The sequence below is a fragment of the Dasypus novemcinctus genome, chromosome 11, assembly GCF_030445035.2.
Source record: "Dasypus novemcinctus isolate mDasNov1 chromosome 11, mDasNov1.1.hap2, whole genome shotgun sequence".
In the NCBI taxonomy this organism is placed as follows: domain Eukaryota; kingdom Metazoa; phylum Chordata; class Mammalia; order Cingulata; family Dasypodidae; genus Dasypus; species Dasypus novemcinctus.
Genome location: NC_080683.1, coordinates 15,736,409 through 15,758,794, shown reverse-complemented (window position 1 = coordinate 15,758,794; position 22,386 = coordinate 15,736,409). Strand labels below are relative to the sequence as shown.

The following is a 22,386-nucleotide window of genomic DNA, read 5'->3' as shown; positions in this document are numbered from 1 at the left end:
CCACTTACTCGTTATATGACCCTGAACAAAGTGCTTAACCTTGCTGACCCTGTTTCCTCACCTACAAAACCAGAAAAATGCCCAGGCACCTAGCACAGCACCTGGAATTTTTAATGTTCATGGCCTTTCTGCTCTGAATGTGACCAAAGTGAGCTGTGGTATACCTGATGCTCAGCACCTGCTGACTCTCAAGGCCTTTAAATGTGCTGCACGCACCGCATCAGGGCAGAAACATGGCAGCAAAGCAAATAAACCACCTCAATGCTCACTTCCTCCCTTTGGCAAGCTTCATGAAGGAGGATAACCTATGTGGAGAATGTTTGACTACTAAGAGTAGAGGCTAAACCTAACAGAGTTCCTGGCATGGGGTACATATTTAAATATTTGCTGGGAAGCAGATTTGGCTCAACTTATAGAGCGTTCGCCTACCACACGGGAGGTCCAGGGTTCAAACCCAGGGCCTCCTGACCTGTGTGGAGCTGGCCCACTCACAGTGCTGATGCGCGCAAGGAGTGCCGTGCCACGCAGGGGCGTCCCCTGCATAGGGGAGCTCCACATGCAAGGAGTACACCCCATAAGGAGAGCCGCCCCGTGCAAAAAATGCACAGCCAGCCCAGGAGTGGTGCTGCACACATGGAGAGCTGACACAGAAAGATAACACAACATAAAAAGACACAGATTACCGGTGCTGCTGACAAGAATCCAAGAAGACTCAGAAGAACATACAGCGAATAGACACAGAGAGCAGACAATGGTGGGGGGGCGGTGGGAGGAAGGAGAGAGAAATAAATAAATAAATAAATCTGAAAAAAAAAAAAAAACCAACAAAAAAACAGCATGGTATAAACAAAATAATAAATAAATAAATGTTTGCTAATGGAAGCAGAGCCAGAGGGAGGGCTGGACTTCCGGGAGACAGGTGCTCCAGTGAAGTAGCTGGAGCACCACCTCCTACTTCCAAAAGGGCTGCAGGTTGCCTGGCTCTTCTTCACTAGTGCAAGGCTAGAATACCAGCCTCCAGCAAGTCAGGAGTCCTGAGCAGGCCTTCCTGCTGGGCTGCCTCTAACAGGGAAAATAAGATGTATGGGATAATTTCTGCTGATCTACAAAGACTCCAGACATATACTCACAGATGCCCCCTAAGAGCCCCCACTGCCCCCAGCACTGCTGCCGCTGGGAGATGCCAGGTCTGGATCAGCAATGCCATGCTATCATCCCAACCCAAGGGACCAGAGCTCAGGCAGAAGAATCAGCCAGGCACCCAGCCTCGAGGGCCTGCCTCTGCTAGCCAGGGCTGGGGGACCAGTCTTGCTGACCTCCTGATCAAGCCGGGATCCAGGGACTTCCAGCCGCAGCTCCCGATGCTCAGGTGGTGCCTTACGATAGGGCTTCTTAGCAGGGGCTGCGCTGGTCATTCTGCAAGGTGAGGCCTCCTCAACCTGCTGTGGGGAAGCAAAGGAGGAGGAGCTCACATGTGGTCAAGAGGCTTTTGGACTGAGAAAAGAAGACAAATGGTAAAGGGAATATTTGTAGGTGCCACCACATAGGCAAATAGGCCTGGGCCACTGCTGGGATTATTAGAAGGACTACATTTGCTATGTCAGTTCCCGGGGGTACAGAGAGTTTTGGAGGGTGGGCCATGGGTTTAATGGGAAACAGACAGGTGGGAAAAGCAGAAGTTGTCTGTGGCCCAGGGACCAGGAATAGTGGGTTATGCCCTAAAAGCTGGAGCAGAGAGTTTAAAGACCAGCCCGTTGGGAAACGGACTTTGGCCCAGTGGTTAGGGCGTCCGTCTACCACATGGGAGGTCCGCGGTTCAAGCCCCGGGCCTCCCTGACCCGTGTGGAGCTGGCCCATGCGCAGTGCTGATGCGCGCAAGGAGTGCAGTGCCACACAGGGGTGTCCCCCGCGTAGGGGAGCCCCACGCGCAAGGAGTGCACCCATAAGGAGAGCCGCCCAGCGCGAAGGAGGGAGCAGCCTGCCGAGGAATGGCGCCGCCCACACTTCCCGTGCCGCTGACGACAACAGAAGCGGACAAAGAAACAAGACGCAGCAAAAAGACACAGAAAACAGACAACCGGGGGAGGGGAGGGGAATTAAATAAATAAAAATAAAAAAAAAATCTTTAAAAAAAAAAAAGACCAGCCCGTCACTCTCCACTGTGGCCTCAGAAGAAGAAAAAAGGCCGCAGAGGGAAAAATTGCTCTCTGTGCCTCAGTTTTCTTAATTCTAAATTGGAGACAAGAATAGTACCAATTTCAGAGGGTTGTTGTGAAGATTAAATGAGCTAATTAATGCAAGCTCATTTCAATAATAATTACCCTTAGAAATTTTCATAATAGTTCAGAAAATAAGGGTTTGAGGATGTTCACCTAACATAGGCTCTTCAATGAGGATCTCCAAGCTCAAAAGAGCTGCCTGCCTCAGGCCACTGAAGGCTGCGCCCCTCTGGCTTCCACCACTCTCTTCACTAGCCCCTACCAAGAGGGGCTATCTGTCCCTGCCTGTCTGTACCTGCCTGTCCCCTCACCTGCCAGTCTCCCTGGACAGAGCCAAGTGGGGGCACAGGCCTCATCAGGGACATACCATCTGTCTGTCGGCAGCTCCCGCTGTTCCGCTGTCCGGGAGTTAGCCCTCGGCTCTCCGCATCCCACAGACCCTCCACTTCCTCCAGACAACAGCTCCTGAAACCAGAGAAGGGAAGAAAGTGGAAACCAGGTGTCAGCCGCCTGTCTGTCAGTGCCACAGGCCTGCCTGCCCAGTCAGAGACCTAGAAGCTCCCCTAGAGAGAGCCAGGCAGGAAAGCTACACAGCAGGAGGTATGAGGGACAGGGGTGGAGGCGGGGAGAGGCCTGGACTCACTAGGTTCTTGCCTTTCTCCATGAAGAGTCACGGACCCAGATGAGATACATGAGACACGTGTGTCTGTGTACATGTCCAGGATCTCAACTTATCACATGCCCCGTTCTGGAGTAGGTCTGGTCCCTTCCCTATCCCCACCCCACATCTTTCCTGTTTATCTTACAGGCCTCTCAGGGTCTGGGTGCAACTAAGAGACTTGGGAACACTGACTGCAGAAGAGAATACCAGGGCCAAGCCTAGTAGAGACCAGGCTGATGGGCAGTGATAACACTGGAAAGAAAGCTCCCCTACCCTAGAGGTGTTTCCAGGAGGAGCTCCAAGACTACTTCTGTGTACAATGGTGGTCAACAGACTTTGCAATAACGAAGGATATGTCTAGGAAGAGAAAATCTGAAAAGGTAGCAATTTGAGCAGTGGTTTCCAATCAGGGTGATTTTGTCCCCATCCCCAACCTTCCCCCATGTGGCAATGGTCTAGAGACATTTTGGTTGTCATGACAGGGAGGTGCCACTGGTATGTAGTAGATAGAGGTCAAAGGCTGCTAAACATCCCACAGTGCACAGGATAGCCCCCATTACAAAGAATTAACAAAAAGAAGAGGGAAAAAAAGGCAAATAAAAAAGAATTAGCACTGCAAAATCTCAATGGTGTCAAGGTCAAAGGGCCCTGGTGTAGAGGAACCCCAGTGTGGGAAGTCGAGACACCTGGGTTCCAGGCTCAGTGCCATTTCGGACACACTGTGTGGCCCTGTGTAAGTCCCTGCCTCACCTACACAAGGGCCAGGCTCCTGGGGCTCCGAGCTCTTCCCCACTTCTCCCTGGCTCCCACCTGTAATAAGCTGGGCTACAGCATGAGGGCAGCAGCCACCACAGGGCTCAGTGGAAGCAGTAACCTTAGGTGGCCTTCTGGGCATAAAAAACAATCTGTGTCCCCAACCCCCATCCACCTAAATGGAGCTGGGGGCTGAGGGAAGCCTTGCGGGCTAAAGCATGTGTTCCTGCTGTCGGGACATGCCCTGGCCATGACTCCTGTCACATTCCAACGGGGCCTGGGGCAGGAAGAATGGTGAGGGTGTAGGAAGGGAGGGGAAGCAGGAGTGGCATCCCTCCTCTGTCTGGGCAGCCTGGTCCCTGGCTGGGGTTCTGGGGGGAGCTGGGGGCGGGGCAGCAAAGGCACGAGCCGCCAACCCCCTGCCTCTCTGGTGATGAGGAAGAACGTGTCCCCACAGGGCACAAGCAGCATGCTGTGGGGCTGACTCCCTGCACAGGAATCTGGGCGAGCCTGAAAGGACAGAATGTTCCTGGGTTTTGGGGAGCAAACAAGTCACCCCACAGGCTCCCCTGGCTGCCCCTCCAGAGCATCCCTGGGTGGAGGTTCCTATGGTCTGGGGGAGAAGCCAAGGAAGTCCCAAAAGAGCCCAGATGCCTGGATTCGGATACTCAGAGGCACAGCTGGTATTATGTGTAGGGGCGTAATTGAGTTGGAAAAGGAGGCAGTGAGCCTCAGCCAGACACAGGAATAAGAGATACAAGTAGTCAAAAGCTTCTACAAAATCAGAGGAGGCCTGGGGACAGCGGGCTTCTCTGCCTTCGCCCCTCCTCTAAGGAAAGCCCAGGTCCCTGCTCACTTCCCCATTTGCTCCCAAGTTGCCTGAGTAAGTAACCCCCCCTTCCTCCCCACAGGCCCCTTCGTGGACCCCTCCCTCTAACCTCAGCATCTTCTTTACTTCCCTATCCCTACCCATCTGAATGCTCACACTGTGCTCTAGGCACCAACACGCTTGTGTGAAGCAGGGAGGACATTAAGCACATCAGGTACCGGATAATTCTACTTGTTCGGAGAGGTGCATCACTCTGTGCCCTCCGCAGCCCTGGCTCTAGATGCCACACATCCTACAGCTCATCCTGCCTCACCTACTAAAAACGCTCCTGCCCAAAATCCCCACCCCACCCCCTAGCACATATTCCCAGGGCTTCCACAGCTAAAGATAACCAGGGCTGCTGAGTGGGGAACAGTGTGGCTGTGGCTGGCAGTGAGAAGAGGAGTAAATGCAGGCACAAACACTCTGGGAAAGGTGGTGGGGACGCAGTAGTCTCTCCCACCAGAGCCTACTCTTGGTGAACATTCACAATCACAGGGAGGGTATACCACTCCTAAAGGGAAACCAGAAGGCAAGGCCCACCAGGGAGGCAGTCCAGCAGGAGCCTGCAGTGTCCTCAGCACAAGTCTATGAGGAAGAGTCTGGGTCACTCTCTGCCCCATATCTATAAATACCTGGGTATGTCAGCCTTAGCCCCAACTCCTGAAATCTGGTCAGTGTCCAGATCCAGCCCAGGAGGAGCCCATGATTCCAGCACTGAACATTAACACAATGCAATGGGCCTGTCCTTGGCTGGAAGTGCTGCAGGGAAGGTTATAACAGACCCAATGTGGAGAGCAATGCAAGGTTCAGTAGAGAACAAAGCAAGGAGCAGCTGGAAACTCAGGCTCCCAAACTAGAAGATAAAAAGGGGTGAGCTGGAAGGCAGCAGAGCAGCCACACCAGGAAGACCCATTATCAGGTGTTCCTTCCACTAGCCACATCTCCACCCAAAGATTTCCCCAGGGTCTAGGAGTGCTTTGGCCCAAGGAGGACTTCCAGTCCCATGTTAGAAGAGGAGGCTGGATGACTCGGAATGGGATATGGGACATGATGATCAAGCAGCAGGCAGAGACAGCCTCTGGGGCCTCTAGGTTTCTGGATGCTAAGATGGGCCCAGGGTTCCTCTGAGAAAAAAATGTCTTATCTGGGGGAAAGTCTGGAAGTAGATAGGGAAGAATCCCATTCCCACCCCAAACTACCTGAGCCCCCAGGAATTGGGAGCAGATGAGTACCAGGATGTGGGGCTCCCAGATCATGTACTAGGCTTGAGGTTGAGGCCTATACCAAAGCCCCTGGCTGACCCAGACCAGCGTGGGGCTCCTTAGGCACCTGTACTGTGAAGGAAGATACCCACGGCAGCCGCAATCCCCTCCACATCTCATGAAGGTGCAGTGAGAAGGGGAAGGAGCTCTGCTGACCCTTCACTCGCCACCCCTCCCACTCCCATCGCTGTGCCATCCCGTCTAACCCCGCCCCCTTCCTCTTTTGCATAGCATTGTTTCTTCTTTTACTGGAGATCAGTTCAAGGAGAGACTCTATCCCATATCTGCTATGGTGGAGAGGGGATGATAGCTTTCTAATTGCCCTGTTGTAATCTGCCAGTCAATGCAGGCCGCCTGTTGCTGCCTGCCCTGTATTAAATACCTTCTCCCTGATTACGGCCCCATGGGGCACGATTAGCTGCCTCCAGAGAACAAAGTCTACTTTCATTAGAAATGGGACTTGGCATGTACAGTGAACCTGCGCTGTGCACCCACTGAAAAGCGGAGCAGAGTGTGTAGACAGAGATATAAGGAAAAATCTGCACCAGAAACTGGCTGAGCAGTGTCCTTTAATCAAAGAACAAAAAATTCGCCAAGCAACACTCTTTAACCAGGAGTGGGAATGGAAAGGGTGTGTGTATGTGGCCAGGGGCTTCCACCATGGTCAGAGGTCACTGCCTGCCGGAGATGGAGTACAAAAAGAGAGAAATCTCTTGGGGGTAGGAGTAGGGAATGGGGAGTTAATGTTTACTAAGTACGGTTTCTGTTTGGGGAGATGGAACTTTAGGTAACGCATGGTAGTGATGGTAGCACAACATTGTGAATGTAAATAATGCCACTGAAGTGTATATATGAAGGTGGTGAACCAGGGAAATGCTACGTTGTATATGCATTGTCACAATAAAACTTGAAAAGCAAAGAGAAAGAGAGAGAAACCTCTTCTGAGTTCTGATGCTCTCCACACTCTCACTACTACTTCTAGCAAACACCCACAGGAAGCAATACAAAAAGGTTCAAGTCCAAGAGCCAAGGACACCCTCCCTCTCGCTTCATTCTGCCATCCTTTCCGTGGGTCTGCCCAATGCCCAGGGCAAAGTCAAAGGTGCAGGAGAGGAAGAGCGATCTATATATCCATATTCTCCCTGAGAGCTCAGAAGCCAAGCACGGCTGTGTACAGGGGTATAAGAAAAGGTACTGATGTCACCACATGCTTCTCTCACCAGAGCCAATTCCTACAGAAGAAAAACTTGGGGTTACACAGCTCAGAGTGCAACTAGGGGCAGAAAGGCCCCAGGATTATACCCTACCCAACCCCAACTCCCACCCAGGAGAGGGAAACAGGGTTGATTCCAAAATGGATGTGGCTCCTTGGCTTTTCAAACTCCAGCCTTTTCTACTATGCGTCTCCTGCAGCCCTCCAAGTTCTGTACCATTATCTAAGTCACAGTTCCTGTGGCCCTGGTGCAGCTGCCCAGCCCAAGAGAGAAAGACAGGATCCCTGCCTCCCCTCATTGTCAGCACCCCCTTTCAAAGAACATGGCCCCAATACTACCTGGGCTCAGTTATTTCCAAAAACCTACTGATTTGCCTTTCTGCTCAAAGTTGTCACTGAATCAAGCAAACAAGGGGCCTTGAGGGATCAATGAACCCAGTCTTTGAACCAGAGAGGGCTCACAGATCACCTGGAAATTATTACAGCTCTTCTTCATAATTCATCCAATGAAAGTCAAATGGAAGTTAATCACTCGTTGTACACTGCCTTAAATCTCTTGGAATCTAACAGGATATAAATAAATAAGTAAACACAGGCCCTTCCTAAAGCCTTAATCAAATACTAAAACATGAATGTCTGTTCATAGAGGGACTAGAGCCTCCCCTGCATGAATAATCCTGAACTATATATAAATCCCGGATGTAGCCACTGTGCTTGGCAGGCCTGGAGGGCTGTGCCCCTTTGGGACAGGCTACACTCTTGCCATACAAGTCTGGCTGCTTCTGGAGCCCCCCTTCTCCCCATGAAATCCAGGCACTGACTCCCACTCAGGCCCATGAAACACACAAAAAAAACACCCTGCAAGGGCCAGTCCTGTGACCAAGAGACCTAGTGGTGGCCCTGGGGATTGAATGCCCATGAGGACCCTCACCACTACAATATAGCAGCCCCCTTCTACCCTGCCTGCCAATGAGCAGCAGCAGCAGAGCCCCCCAGCAGTGAGGTGATCCTACCCACACTGGGTTCAGCCTTCCCAATGCTGCCCCCTGGGTGCCTCTCCCGTTGGCCACAAGCCCCCAGTTTCCGGCACGCAGCTGTTCCTGAGATACATGAGCAAAGCCCTCAGCAATCCTGGGCGCGTGGCAGGCAGGCAGCCAAAAAGCTCACGGGGTGGGGCCTGGGCCCATGACTAGGCTGAAAGATGCCAGTCTGTGCCCAGACCAGCCCTGCTTGCTGTCCTAGATGTTGCCAGGGCTATGCCCACCACCCCTCTGGCAAATACAATCTCACCCCTTGGGAAGCTGCCTGCAGCCCTGACCTGGCCCATTGCCTGTTCTAAGCAGAAAAGATTGACAAGTTCTGAAAGCCAGAAAGGGTGGGAGTAGCCCCCAAATAATCCTGAGAACTCAAAACTAGTGCTGATGACCTGTTGAGAGCACACCTGGTTCTCTCAAGCAAATCTCTCAAGTCTATCCACCTGGCCTCTCATCCAAGCAAACACTTGAAAGGGACAAAGGGGCTAAAGACACTGGTGATCCAAGCAAACCAAACTCCCCCTCAATAAAGAAGGACCCCAAAATCCCCCAAATCATAACCAACACTTGCCATTAAAGCCCATGCCCTCTCATAAAGAGGAACAAAGTGAAGAGGTGGTTCTGCACCATGCCTCAACTCCAGGCTCCTTTTGCTTTCCTGGCCAGAGCCATGCCACAAAAAATGTCCAGTTTGCCGACCTCTTAATTCAGGGTCCAAAAGGTCCATGCAGCACCTACACCCTCTCACATTTACACACAAAAACACCAAGCACTTTCACACACTCACCCCATGCTGGTAGTCAGGTCCCTGCCTTCCTTCTCTCAGGCAAGGGGAATAGGATCTGCTGAAAGGTCCTTCAGGTCTCAAGTTTCTCCTGCCCAGCTTAGCCAAGACTGCGTTGCCTCAAGAGGATGGAGACACAGAGTCTATCTCCTGCACAGAACACCAGGGAACCTGAGCAATGAACCTTCCTGCCACCTCCAGACCCCCTTCTCCAGTCCATACCAGGCCGTACTCACCCGTCTTCCAATCTGAGTCCAGGGCCTCTTCTGGGCCCACTGTTGAGTCCAAAGTCCTAACCCATCTCTGGCTGAGGCACCCTTCCCAGCCCTTCTTGGCTAAAGTTCACCTGAAGTTCCAGATACGGAAGGGAAGTGGGGGGGGGGGGTGTCAAACTCCACTCATTCTACCTCTCAGAGCAACAGTCCCCAAGAGAAGCTACATCTCAGACAGGCACCTGGCTCTGGGCTTAAGCAGTCCATTTTAGTGGCTTCATTCTTCTACGCAAAGAATTCCCCACAACCAAGTCAAAGCTTTCCTTACCTTCCCCAACCCCAAAGGAGAACTTTATACCTGATCCTAAATTATTACCCTGGGGTGAAAATAATGAGGGCACTATCCATCTTGCCCCTTGTAGTTAAGGGAGGAAAAGATACGGTCTAGAAGGACAACCCCTCTCCACTCTGGTTCTCTGTCTCTAAGGCATGAGATGCAGACAAAGCCTGGTAACTAAGAGAGATTCTCAAACTCTATGGCGTTAACAAAGCACATAGGTTAAAGAGAAATGACAGGAAGCAGACTTGGCCCAGTGGTTAGGGCATCCACCTACCACATGGGAGGTCTGTGGTTCTAACCCCAGGCCTCCTTGACCCGTGTGGAGCTGGCCCATGTGCAGTGCTGATGCGCGCAAGGAGTGCCCTGCCAAGCAGGGGTGTCCCCCGTGTAGGGGAGCCCCACGCGTAAGGAGTGCGCCCCGTAAGGAGAGCCACCCAGTGCGAAAGAAAGTGCAGCCTGCCCAAGAATGGCGCCACACACATGGAGAGCTGACACAACAAGATGACTCAACAAAAAGAAACACAGATTCCCAGTGCTGCTGCTAAGGATAGAAGTGGTCACAGAAGAACACACAGCGAATGGACACAGAAAGCAGACAACTGGGGGTAAGGGTCGGGGGGGAGGGGAGAGAAATAAATAAAAAAATAAATCTTTAAAAAAAGAGAGAGAGAGATGCCAACCAATTGTTTTAAGGGAGAACTGAGGAGTGTGGTGCTGACAGAGAGAAGGGGGTGAGGGTAGAGAAAGGTGTCGAGCAGCAGGCTGGCAGATAGGCAGGTGGCCATGCTTAGGAAACCTCTCTCCTGTCTGTGAACAGGGCACAGCCCCATCCCAAGCAAGGAGACTGGAAAAATGGAGGGCACAAGAGAGCAGAGAAGATGGCATGATGTAAGGGGAGGAGGCAGCCAGGCTGTGGAGGAACGGAGGGCAAAGGCAAGGCACTGCTGGTGGTACCCCCAGGGCAGGTTAGCTGGCCGAGGTCAGACTCACAGGGTTAGTGTCTTCTCCCCAACCAGCCAGCTCTGCTGGTTAGGACGGTGAGCGTGAGCAACAGACTCCTCGCAGACGCCCTCCAGGCACTCCATACAAACAGACAGCTTGGTTTGTGAGCAGCCCAACTCTGGAGCTGCAAAGAGAGAGAAGAAGGGATGCCAAGATGCAGGATGCCAGAGGGTATGCTGCAAGTCTTCTGTCAGGGAAGGCATCTCCAGACTTACCAACAGACCCTCAGGGGCTTTCTCCCATCCGGACATCATGCTAGGTGGAAGTGTGACACTCATCCTGCCAACCAGTGAGTCCAGCTCACTGACCCCCAGGTGCCAAGGCTCTCTGGTTAGCCAACAACAACGAAAAAAGAGGACAGCTGTTGTGGAAGGGAACACTGCTACGGGGAAGAGGGGCAGTGCCCTGTCTTGCCTATTCCACAAACACTGCTGCCAGGTTGCACCAGGGCTCTGGAGAGGCCAGTCAGAAACAGCAAAAGCTGGGTTGTAAGAACAAAGCCACCCACAGCTGCAGCTGCCACCCATCCCTATGCCTGTGCCAACAGATTCCATTCCACCACCTCCCGTGGGCTCCAAGGAGGGGAGCTGGGAGATAACCGGCCCAGGGATCAGAAGGCTGCAGCAGAAGCTACATCAGAAAGCACAGTACAATGGTGCAGTGTATGATCTGGCCAGTCAAGAGAAGTGGCACACTGCCACTCACAGTGAAAGGGCCAGGGGCTTGGTGCTTCCAGGGAGTCAGCCCGAAAGGGAACCACAGAAGAAACCACAGAGCAAGGATGCAGGTGAGAGCCAGGCTCCTCAGATTCCAACAGGGACTATCCCACCCACTCAGAATAAGCACTGCCCAGGAAGGCTAGCTTTCCCATCACAGCAAGCCTAGAGAACAGCAGAATCAACTCTTTCCAGAAGCCTACAGAACCACCCTGGTTTAGAGACTGCAAGGCAAAGGCAGCCACAGAAGGAGAGTCCCAGAGACCCCTCACATGTGGCCCCTGGGGCAGCAGGATAGGAAGGTTACAGATGAGCAAATACTGCTGATGCCTAACTGAGAGGCACAAAAAGTTGGCAAGGAGAAGACAGGAGAGGGATTCTCTCCTCTGATTGGGGAAGCCCTATAGTCACTGTGATTACATGGGTGGATAGGGGAGAAGAGAGGCCACCATGGTTGGTCCAATAGATTTGTCTAGCCCTTCTCTCAAGCCAGAATCAAGATGACTGCAGGCAGGAAAAGCCATCAACAGGCTTCCCACAGGATTCCCAGTCGCCTACTCACTGGGTTCTCCCTATTGCTCTGACAAAGCCCGGAGCTCAAAAAGGCCAAGGCCTGACCACAGAGATGAGACAGGTGCCCAGAAGAGAGAGACAGCTCTTCCTGTAGGCCCTGATCTCTCCCTAGACTGACAAGAAAGCCAGCCATTGACAGGCTACCTTCAGAATCTTCATCTGCAAGAAAACAAAAAACAAAGACTGGGTCTGGTTCAAAAGGTCAACCAGGACGTAACCTGGCTAATTCAAGGTTTTAGAAACCAGAGACTTGCTCAAGCACTGAAACAGGAGGTGAGAAATCAGATCATTTTTTCTCTTTTCCCAACCAAAGATGAAAGAGTGCAGGGAAGAACCACAAGTAAGACTGGGAGTGCTGATGCCCACACGTTTTATTTCCATCCTGATTCCCACTCAAGGACAATCCCTGCCAGACAATTTCATCTCAGAATAAAAAACTATTCCTGCCCTGGCCAAGAAGCTCTAGTAAAGCTTCTTCAACCCTCCCAGGGAGCCAGCCCCAGAGGACCTCACCAAGCTGGGGAGGAATGCTACAGACAGGCTCCTCAAACACTCCAACAGGGACTACTCTAAGCCTGGATAAATGACTAAGTGAACAGAACAAGCTGAAGAACAGTATGCTTTGTAATTGAGCTGTTATTTTTTAAGGTAATACATGTTGAGGCAATGTCTAGAAGTATACAAAAATGACTAGAATAATCCATGGTAAAGAGTTAATAGTAATTGCCTATCTCTGGGGAAAAGGCTTAGGCAGGGATAGTGGGACAAGAAAAGAGGGCTCTTTTTACTATTTTGTATACTTTTCTGTATGGTTGGTATTTTATATAAGGGACATATATTGTTTATGATGAAAACCAACAATTCCAAGACAGATAAAACTCTCTATCTGTACTGTGCTTTAATTCCTGAAGCACTTTTCCCTCCATTTTATTTCCTTTGATCCATACATTCTAGTGAGGCCCACAGAAGAAGTGGTAGTACTCCCATTTTGTTGATAACAAAACTGAGGTTCAAAGAACAGGCAACTTCCCAAAGACCACAGGCAGAAGTAGGGCAAAACCCAGTTCTCCTATGCCTGATTCCAGCTCAAAGCATAGAACACTGTCTTCTCTAGGGACAGGGAACCTCAGCAAAGTCAGGATAATTCTGCCTTGATATAAAGACAGTTAGGCTTTTGAGACTGAATTCTCCACTTGGCTTATGTGTGCTGGTGCAGAGAGGCCACTGCTCAGTACCGAAAACTTATAAGCAGAGTGTCTTAGTTTACCACAGGGCAGCAGATGCAAAGTACCAGAAATAGTTGGCTTTAAAATGGGAATTTTATTTAGGGTAAAAGATTACAGTTCCAAGGCCATGAAATGTCCAAATCAAGGCCTCAGCAGAGACGCTTTCTCACCCAAGTCGGCTACTGGTAATCCTGGCATCCTGCTACATGGTGAAGCAAGACAGCAGCTAATCTCCGCCAAGGTCCCTGCCTTCCCCACTGGGCTTACTCCCAGTCCAGCTGTGGGCAATCAGGTATATCGCTAGTGTCCTCAGCCTTGAACCAGCTCCTCAAGCATCTTTTTCTGTGCCTCTGTGCTCTGCCGATTCCAGACTCAGGGACCTTTCTCAGCCTCTCAGGGTTTCTGTCTTCCTGCAGTCCTCTCCCTCATATGGAAGGATAAAAATAGCAGCTTCCTTTCTCTGTGTGTCTGGTCTCTGTGTCTCCACTGACACTCCAGGAAACGGGTTGAGACCCAACCTGAGTCAAACCTCAGTGACTGTAGTCCAATCAAAAGCAATCTAATCAAGTGGCCTAATCAAGGTCCCTTAACAAAATCTAATGCAATCAAAGAGTTTCACACCCACAGGAATGGATTATTTAAAAAACATAATTATTTTTTTGGATTCACTAAATTCAAACTGTCACCTAGAGAGTTCTATCCTCCTGGCTAGCTGAGTGGAAGCACAGGGCTTTTAGGTCTAGGCTGACTTTCCAAGAGGCAATCCCTCTCCTCACTGTGTGGTGCTAAATTCCTAGCCATGGTTCACCGTGAGAGTACATGATTCCTCACAAATAAGGGGCCATGTTCTTTACAGATTCCAAACTGTAGTAGATTTTACAGAATCCAACTATGCAGTTACCTAGCAGACTACAACAAATAAAGAGGTCCATGATGCCCCCACTCACTGCCAGTCATGGAGACTCATGCCCTTTTGAAGTCTAAAGTACACTTACAAGCCAGTCCAGCTGATCCACCCAGCCTCCTCTCAAATCTGCTTAACATCAATGCAGCTTATGGCTGACATCAGCAAAGTTATGCCACTCTTTATTTTGTATACTTTTTTATATGGTTGATATGCCCCCACCCCCTCAAGATGGCTCCCTCATCTATTTACTCATTGTTTTTGCTTGTTGTTTATACTCGTTGTCTGCTTTTTTTTTCCCCAGAAAGCACTGGGAACCAAACCGGGGACCTCCCATGTGGGCAGTGGGTGCTCAACTGCTCCCATATGGCTAGTATTTTATACAACGTACATAAATTATGTTTATGATGAAAACCAACAATTCCTAGATGAACAAAACCCTCTCTCTGCACTGTGCTTTAGTTCCTTAGCTGAATCTAATATAATTAAAGGGTCTCACACCCACGGGAATGGATTCGCTCAAAAACATAATCCTCTACCAAGGGTAGAAGAGAGCCCAGGGAAAACACCTTCTTCCCACTTTTAGCTCTTGGTTTCACCCTTTAGGTTCATTCGGACACGAACAAGGTAGTGTAGTCAACCCTGGCTGTGAACAGAGAACACACCTAGATGGACTGTTTACTACAAAGACACAACCAGAAAAGCAAGCAGGTTAGAGTCAGCACAGAAAGGTGCTTATGAATAACAAAGAAGAGGCCTACAGCCAAAGACTTTTTACAGAAGCTAATAAGCAAAAAATCTATAGGAGTGGACTTCACCTCCTCTTTTAACCCCTTCCAGCTAGCAAGGAAGTATAATTGAAAGATAAAAGGCAAAAAGAAAAGGAGACAACTGAAGCAAAGTACCTAGCAAAACATGCAGGCAAGAGGCTGACTGAAGCAGTCTAAGGCGTCAGAGTAGAAAGCTGCTTTGGGACTGTACCACACTTCATTGACAGTGGGGACAAGAACAGGTGAGTGTTTCCTGTAGCCAAGATGTGATCCACGCAGGAGAAATGCTGTTTTTTATAGGAATTTTGACAGCAGCATGGAAGACTGGAATAGAGACTGCCAAACAATTTCATTCACTCTACATTCACCACAGCCGTATAACAAAGCACCTATTATTTGCCCACTATTCTAAATACTAGAAATATAACAGTAAATAAGATACAGACCCTGTTCTTGGGGCCCTTCCAGTCTTATGAGTCAGACAAGTAAACAGGCAATTACAATTCAGGATGTGACTGCCACAGTAACTACTGCCTCAAATGGTGGGGCTCCTGAGGGATCTAGAGACATCCAGACATTATAGCAGGGAAGGCAGTTCAAGAGTTTGTCACCCTGCCAAGTGGGCCTTATCTTGGAAATTATGCTCCCCAGTGTGAGAGAGGTGGACTCATTTGTGGTTTCTCTACACCTGGCTCTTCTGCCCCTTCTGAACCTACAGTTAGTACTATACTTGAAAGGTATATGTCCAAGAGACTTAAATATTTGGTCCATCCATGTGCCACTTAGGCCCCGAATCTCAGCAGAGTTGCAACACCTACTCTCTAGTTATTGGACTCACCCAGGACAACTAACAAGGTGATTATGATGGATAGCTCTCACCCCAAGAACAGAGAGAGTCTGTAACCGCAAGCAGGAGAGTTCTAGCCATCTGTCCCATAAGATCTAAGTCCCCTCTCAATTAGAGACAGAGTGGTCATTACCATCCCCAAATCCTCAAGATTGGGGAATGAAAAGTGGACTAAAGTAAACTTACTATTATTCTACTATAGACTTATTGTTATTCTAGCAATGGAAGAATTTTTATCACTGATATGAAGGCAGTAGGCACCAGAAGTTCTGAAACAAGGGAGAGGGAAAAACAAGTGTAATATAGGGGCATTTTTGGGACAGTGGAATTGTCCTGCATGATATTGCAATGACAGATACAAACCATTATATATTTTGTTCCAACTTACAAAACTGTGCAGATAGAGTATAAACTCTAAACTATAATCCATGGTTACTGAATCAATATGTGTTCATCATTTGTAACAAATGTACTACACTAATGAAGGACGTTATTAATGTGGGAAAGTGTGGGAGGGGTAGGGAGTGGGGCATATGGGAATCTCCTAAATTTTTTTGTAACATTTATGTAATCTAAAGTTTCAAATTTAATAAAAATAAAAATAAAATAAAATACAACATGACCAGTGTTAAGACAGAAGATGGGGAGCAGATGTAGTTCAAGTGGTTGAGCACCTGCTTCCCACGTACAAGGTCCCAGATTTGATCCCCAATACTGCCTAAAAACAAAACCAACAAAAAAACCAACTCTCAATGGGGAGTGGATGTAGCTCAGTGGTTGAGTGCCTGCTTCCCATGTATGATGTCCTGGGTCTAATCCCGTAACCTACTTAAAAAAAAAAAAAAAAAAAAAGCTGGTCTTTTGTTAAATGTTAATAACCTCTCTAACAACATCAAATTCTAAGGAGGAAAAATATAAACTATCCACAAATCAAACACTAGCAAAAGGAAATGCAGCATCTTTGAACTGCTGCTGTGCTCTAATGACTTCAAGTCACCGATTCAGCACTAATTCTCCCCCAAGAAAATTCGTCTTTAATTTTTGCAACAGATATGTTTTTCTTATGAATTGTTTTGCTAATGAAATTTCTGGCATTGTTATATGAAACTCTGAATACCACTGAATTTTAAAAAATAAAGTCCCTGTAGTTCTTTATTAAAAAATAAAACCTCAAATTGTAATAATAAAAAGTAAAGACAGAAGAACAGAAGAAGGGCATTAAAGGGGGTGGGGTCGCAAAAGAAGTGACATTTAAGCAAAGACTTAAGGACAAAAAGAAAAATAAGGGGGAAATGCATTCCAGGTACCCTGTGCTAGCCCAGGGGCTAGAGAGGACTTAAGAAGCTTTTAAGCAGCTGAATCAAGATGAGAATTGAGGCTCCCAGCATCTCGTCTGGCTGATAGGAGGGAATGCAGAGATGCCTGCTATGCTCCCAGTTTATTCAGTAGCTCTGCGACAGTGTTCAAGCCCTGGGCAGGAAAGCCTCCTTCCAGGACTTTTCTCGGGCATGTTCCATCTCTTTCTTGAAGGCATCAACGACTGCCCTCAAACCCTTTGTGAAGCCCACTGTCATCAAAAAGAGGACCAAGAGGTTCATTCAGCACCAGTCAGACAGGTATGTCAAAATTAAGCGTAACTGGCAGAAACCCAGAGACATTGACAAGAGGGAGCGTAGAAGATTCAAGGGCCAGATCTTGATGCCCAACATTGGTTATGGCAGCAACAAGCAAATGCTGCCAGTGGCTTCCAAAAGTTCCTGGTCCACAATGTCAAGGAGCTGGAAGTGCTCCTGATGTGCAACAAATCTTACTGGGCAAAGACTGCTCATGTTTCTTCTAAGAACCACAAAGCCATTGTGGAAAGAGCAGCCCAGCTGGCCACTAGAGTTACCAATCCCAATGCCCAGCTGCACAGCAAGAAAAGTGAATAGACAGCTTATTTTCAAGTTTTATTTTTGTGAAATAAAACCATAAAAAGTCAAAAAAAAAAGAAAGATGAGAACTGAGGGCCAGGGTTTACACTGCTGTCCTCAGCACTCAAAATATGGTAGTGAGATAATGAAGGGTTTGAATTTAAAGATAATACATGAATAAGGGGTTCCCTGAGAAAAAAATTTACACAGCAACAAACTAACAGCCTTCATCCTGCAACTCAATCATTTTCTAAAATGTGACCTGAATCCAGAAACTGAGGACTTCTACAAAAACACAATGGTATACTCTAAAGAGATGACAAGTTTCAGCGTGCACGCTGACTGCAGCGCAAATCAAGATAAATATATTATCCTCAAATATGTAGTTCCTAAAAGCCAATGGAGGAAGGGAAGGAAGGACTGACAGATGCTATCGAACTCTCCAAATCATGCATGCCACAATAACTAGAGAAGTTCACCACAGGGTTGGGTTAGAATTCCCAGGGAAAGTCCTGAGCCATTTCCCTGAAAACTGGTTAGGAACCAGGCGCGTGCCTGCCCTGATGGCAGGGTGGAGTCATTTATTAAAGAAAAACATGGGCCCTGAGGGTGTGTTAAATAGACAGGACATGACTCAGAAGGAGGGGGAAGGGTGAGTCTTACAGACAGGGCAAAGGAAAGCCAGTCAATCAAGCCTTGGGCACACCTCTGCCCCAAGGCTATGCGTGGCCTCCTGCCTGGCTACAGGGAAAGGACTCAAGCACAGTGCCAGTGCCTTCTCAGACAACACAAGTTTCAACAGAAGCACATTTGTTTTCTACTTTCTTCCCCTCGAGCTGGTTTAAAATGCCACCCATTTTTTTTCTGTGTAGTTTGCTACTTGCTATTTTAAAAAGAAAGATGACAATCAGAGTGTCTATGAATTTAGCATTAAGGCTACTTCAGCTACTCATGCTGCTGATCCAACTCAGACATGAGCTTTACATTTTCACATTCACACACACAAACACACATACCATATTTAAGGCATATTTAGAGTGGATCCTAATATCAGTTGATTCATCAAACTCAGGCCCAAGGTCCTCCAAAGGGCAGTCACTTAGTTTGAATTATGAAGAGTGTGCCCAGATTTGGTGAACATGGCATAACGGGTTCCCTCACCACAGTCCCTGCACCACATACTATTTTCTGAGAGGAAGGAAGGAAAGAAAGTGCTATGGTTAAGAGCTAAGATCCTTAAAAAAAAAAAAAAAAAAAGCTCAGCTCCTAAACATTTTTTTTAAATAACCAAAAAAACTTTTACTATAAGCAAATATGGATATAACAATAACAAACAAGCAAACATGAATCAGGATATAGTAGGACAAAAGAAGATACAAATTGCCACTTGGCATATTAAAATATTTAACATCATAGAAATAAAACAAAAACAAAACAAAAAACACCTCAACTGCAGAAGCTGCAGTGTCTGAGCTCAAATCTCAGCTCTGTCAATCACTACCTGGATGACCATGCACAAATTATTTAACTGTTCTGGGCCTCTATTTTCTCATCTGTAAAACAGCGATAACAGCAGTATCTAATCATAGGGTCCTTGAGAAAATTAAATTAGTTAACAGATGTAAAGCACTTATAAATGCTAGGTACAAAGAATGGATTCAGTAAGCACTAGCTATCATTATTATTGTTCAACAGAAAAATTAATAAAGATAATTATATAACCTCATGGCTTCAAACAGGAAATCAATGGCATTTTAATACCACTTAAAATAGCATAATGAAGATATTCCCATTACACTGCAACATCTACACTATTCCAAAGCTGTTCCTCATCTCTACTTACACTGAAGCCTAACATCAGGCTGGCAGTACAAACCAGTACCAGGTCCTCCCGAGAAAGACACTAGATTCAAACATTAAGCAGAAATCAGTGCTGAGATCTGACTAGCTTAATTAACAACTAATATTCATTGAGTTCCAGGCACTATTCTAAGCACTTTATTGTATTAACTTATTTTACTCTCACAACAACCCTACGAGATAGGTATTCTTATCTTCATTTGACAGATCAGAAAACTGAGGCACAGAGAGCATAAGCAACTTCTAAAAGTAATGGAGCTACTGGGAAATAGAGTTGGCTCAACTGATAGAGCATCCGCCTACCACATGGGAGGTCCAGGGTTCAAATCCAGGGTCTCCTGACCTGTGTGGTGAGCTGGCCCACGCGCAGTGCTCATGTGTGCAAGGAGTGCCCTGCCATGCAGGGGTGTCCCCTGCGTAGGGTAGCCCCGCACACAAGGAGTGTGCCCCCACAAGGAAAGCTGCCCTGTGCAAAAAAGGTGCAGCCTGCCCAGGAGTGCTGACAACAGCAAGATGATTCAACAAAAAGAGACAAAATTCCCGGTGCCGCTGACAAGAATGCAAGCAGACACAGAACACACAGCAAATGGAGAGAGAGAGCAGAAAACTGGGGTGGGGTGGGGTGGGGTGGGGTGGGGTGGGGTGGGGTGGGGTGGGGAGGGGAGAGAAATAAATAAAATATTTCTTAAAAAGTAAATAAATAAAAGTAATGGAGCAGAAAGCCAGGGATTTGAACTAGGCAGCCTGGTTCTAGAGTTAGTGCTCTTAACCACTGTGCATGTTCAACACACTAGTCTTGCTGGTTATAGTGTTTAAAGGGTCACACACAGGTTGCTCTCAGAAAGATAACCTTCGCAAACTTTTAGAAACATAGCCACAGCTAATTAGCCTCAGTTCTTCAGATTACTGAAGGTGTTGAGCTGGTCTAGTAATAGTGATCTGGATTGGTCTGTCTGGAGTAAACCTTTCCGTGAGGATGGGGGAGGAAGGAAATGGATCCTAGATCAAACCCAGTCCAATCAAGGAGCAGATGCTTGCACTGAAATGGGTTTCATTAACAAGCTGGCTCCTAACTCTGGCTTGGTCATAAAGATAGGGCATCAAAGGAAGTGAAGACCAGTTATCCCACTCTCTGGCTCCAGTCCCCTTCCCTTTTCTCTAAACCCATGTCCATGATCACTCACGTCATGCTTGCTTTGGCTAGTGAAACTAATTTTATTTTCTTCTTTTAAATGTAGTTTGTGAGGAGAATCTAAAGGAAGAGAAGAAAGCTACCAGAAGAGAAAAGGGCAAATTCCACAATCTTTTCCTCCACCACCTTATGGTCCAGGCTGTAAAGCAGCTTAAGCGAGGTCTCAATAAATATCAGGCATCTCAGGGCACAGGCAGTGCTGGGATAAATATCCCCAGAGCTTCAGACCAGTCACCTTCAACTTTTACTATACACTGATCTGGGTTTCTTCTCTCCAATCCCAACCTGCCTTTCCTCCTCCTGGGGGGAGGAGGGGGAGGTGCTTCCTCACTCCACCAAATCCACTTCCCCAGGGGAACACTAATGACATCTTCTTACCAGAAGAAAAGAACAGAAGTAGATGAGCAGCAAGAATGAATTCAGAGCCTGGGGACAGGAGCCTAAATGATCAGTGGGCACCACCAGAAATTTGTTTTCTCATGACTCCTCACCATCTGTCACCACCCAATCTCCATTTCCAGGCAGGATGCTAACCTGACAATGGGAAATCAAAGGAGATGTAGTGAGAATAGAGAGAACTGTTTGTAACAAGGATGTGTTGAAAATACTTTCAGCCTGATTTCTAGGTTCCTACCCACGTTTGATCGCACAAGTGAAGGCACAAAAGGCTCGATCCTACACCCAAAGCTCAAAAACCATCCTGCAATCTAAGTAGAATACTAACTTAGGGACCACAAAGAGTGCCCTTCTTAAATTAAATGCTCCTCAGCATCACTTCACAGCCCATGCATCCTACTCCCAGGGAGCATGTCAGTCAGAAACCTGTCACTGAAGACCACCTTACCCGCTCTGGGGTTGGGCTGGGACAAGTTGCTACGTCTTCTTCCCAAGCAGCACTGTGATTTCGTCCAGTCCCTGGGGCCCCTGTATCTTCACCTGAAATTGGGGCAGATGCTGCGGCCTGGGATAGGAACTGCCGGAAGGCTGATCTAAGCCTGGAAGAGGGTCATTCGACTGGCTTAGTTCCCTCCTTAGCAGACTTACTATAGCATCCCCCTAGTTCCCTCCTCTCCCCTTCCCCACTATCTCTTTACATAGGAAAGTTGCCTTTCCCCTCCCACTCGCCTGGTGCAGTCAGGCCTCAGCCCCACGCTGAAGCCTCCCGCCAGACTCCAGGCTTTACTCCCGGTTAAAGACTTCCCTCAAATTCCTGACTCTGCTTCTCCAGGGCCTACGCAACACCTACTTTTGGTGCCCTTTTCCCCGGGCACCACCCCCCACTCAAGGCTGCCACAGGATCCTAAATCCCACCCCTCCGCCCCTAAACTCCCTTTTTTCCTCGGCCCCAGCCTTTCCAGATTCCATTTTCCCTTCCCAACTCCGGTGCTAGTCCCTCCTTCGCCCCTACTTCGTGCTAGGGTCCCCAGAATCCCCTCCCCAACTCTAGTTTCCTGGCCTGACTACCTAATCCCACAACAAACTTTCAGCCGCCGCCCGCCTCCTTCAGGCCGCCATCTTGCCGCGGGGCAGGTCGGGTAGCGGCCCGGGCCGCGGGAATCCCCACGACTCGGCGCATTGCGTCATCGGGGGCGGGGCCTGGGGCGGGGCCTCGGGCTGGGAACAGGGGTGACGGGGAAAGATGGGGATCTCCTAAGAGCAGAAATTGGCATCATGGCTGCGAGAGAAGGAAGAAGCTGTCAGGAGTGGCGCAATAGCCAGAAGGAGAAAAAGACTCTGGTACCTAGCATGTGTTAGTACTCAATAAGTATATGTTGAGTTAAATATAGTGGGAGACCCGTGGTACTGCCTGGGTGAAGGCTTTCAGAGGTTCCAGCCTTGCACACGGAGACACACACGAGGCAATCCCTTCCACCTTCACCAGGCTCTTTTTCCACCTCTCCCTGGGATTTCAATTTCCCAAATTGTCTTGTGTTTTCAGGCCATCAGGCCTTAAAATGTCCAACCCCTTTCCTCCCCTTGCAGGATCAAGTCCTGCTCCTCTTCAGTCCTCGGCTCAAATGTCACCACTTCCAG

General features: G+C 48.5%; 1 protein-coding gene across 16 annotated transcripts in view; it reads right to left on the bottom strand.

Annotated features, from left to right (window-relative positions):
- TJAP1 (tight junction associated protein 1) overlaps positions 1-21,898 on the bottom strand; it is a 28,236-nt gene extending 6,338 nt beyond the window's left edge. For 2 of the 16 annotated variants that reach the window (XM_004473080.4, XM_004473090.4), the window contains exons 1-5: positions 21,834-21,898; positions 21,197-21,347; positions 10,340-10,475; positions 2,587-2,684; positions 1,317-1,442 (exon numbers count right to left, since the gene is read on the bottom strand). In XM_004473080.4, coding sequence (XP_004473137.1) covers positions 1,317-1,442; positions 2,587-2,589 — 129 coding nt within the window. In that variant the 5' untranslated portion in view covers positions 2,590-2,684; positions 10,340-10,475; positions 21,197-21,347; positions 21,834-21,898. Of the gene's footprint in view, positions 1-1,316; positions 1,443-2,586; positions 2,685-3,153; positions 3,253-8,800; positions 8,948-9,033; positions 9,144-10,339; positions 10,476-10,566; positions 10,679-21,196; positions 21,348-21,816 lie in introns of all 16 variants that reach the window. The other 14 variants (XM_058306772.2, XM_058306774.2, XM_058306776.2 and 11 more) reach the window with 14 other exon arrangements.
- Between the last annotated feature and the right edge of the window lie 488 nt (positions 21,899-22,386).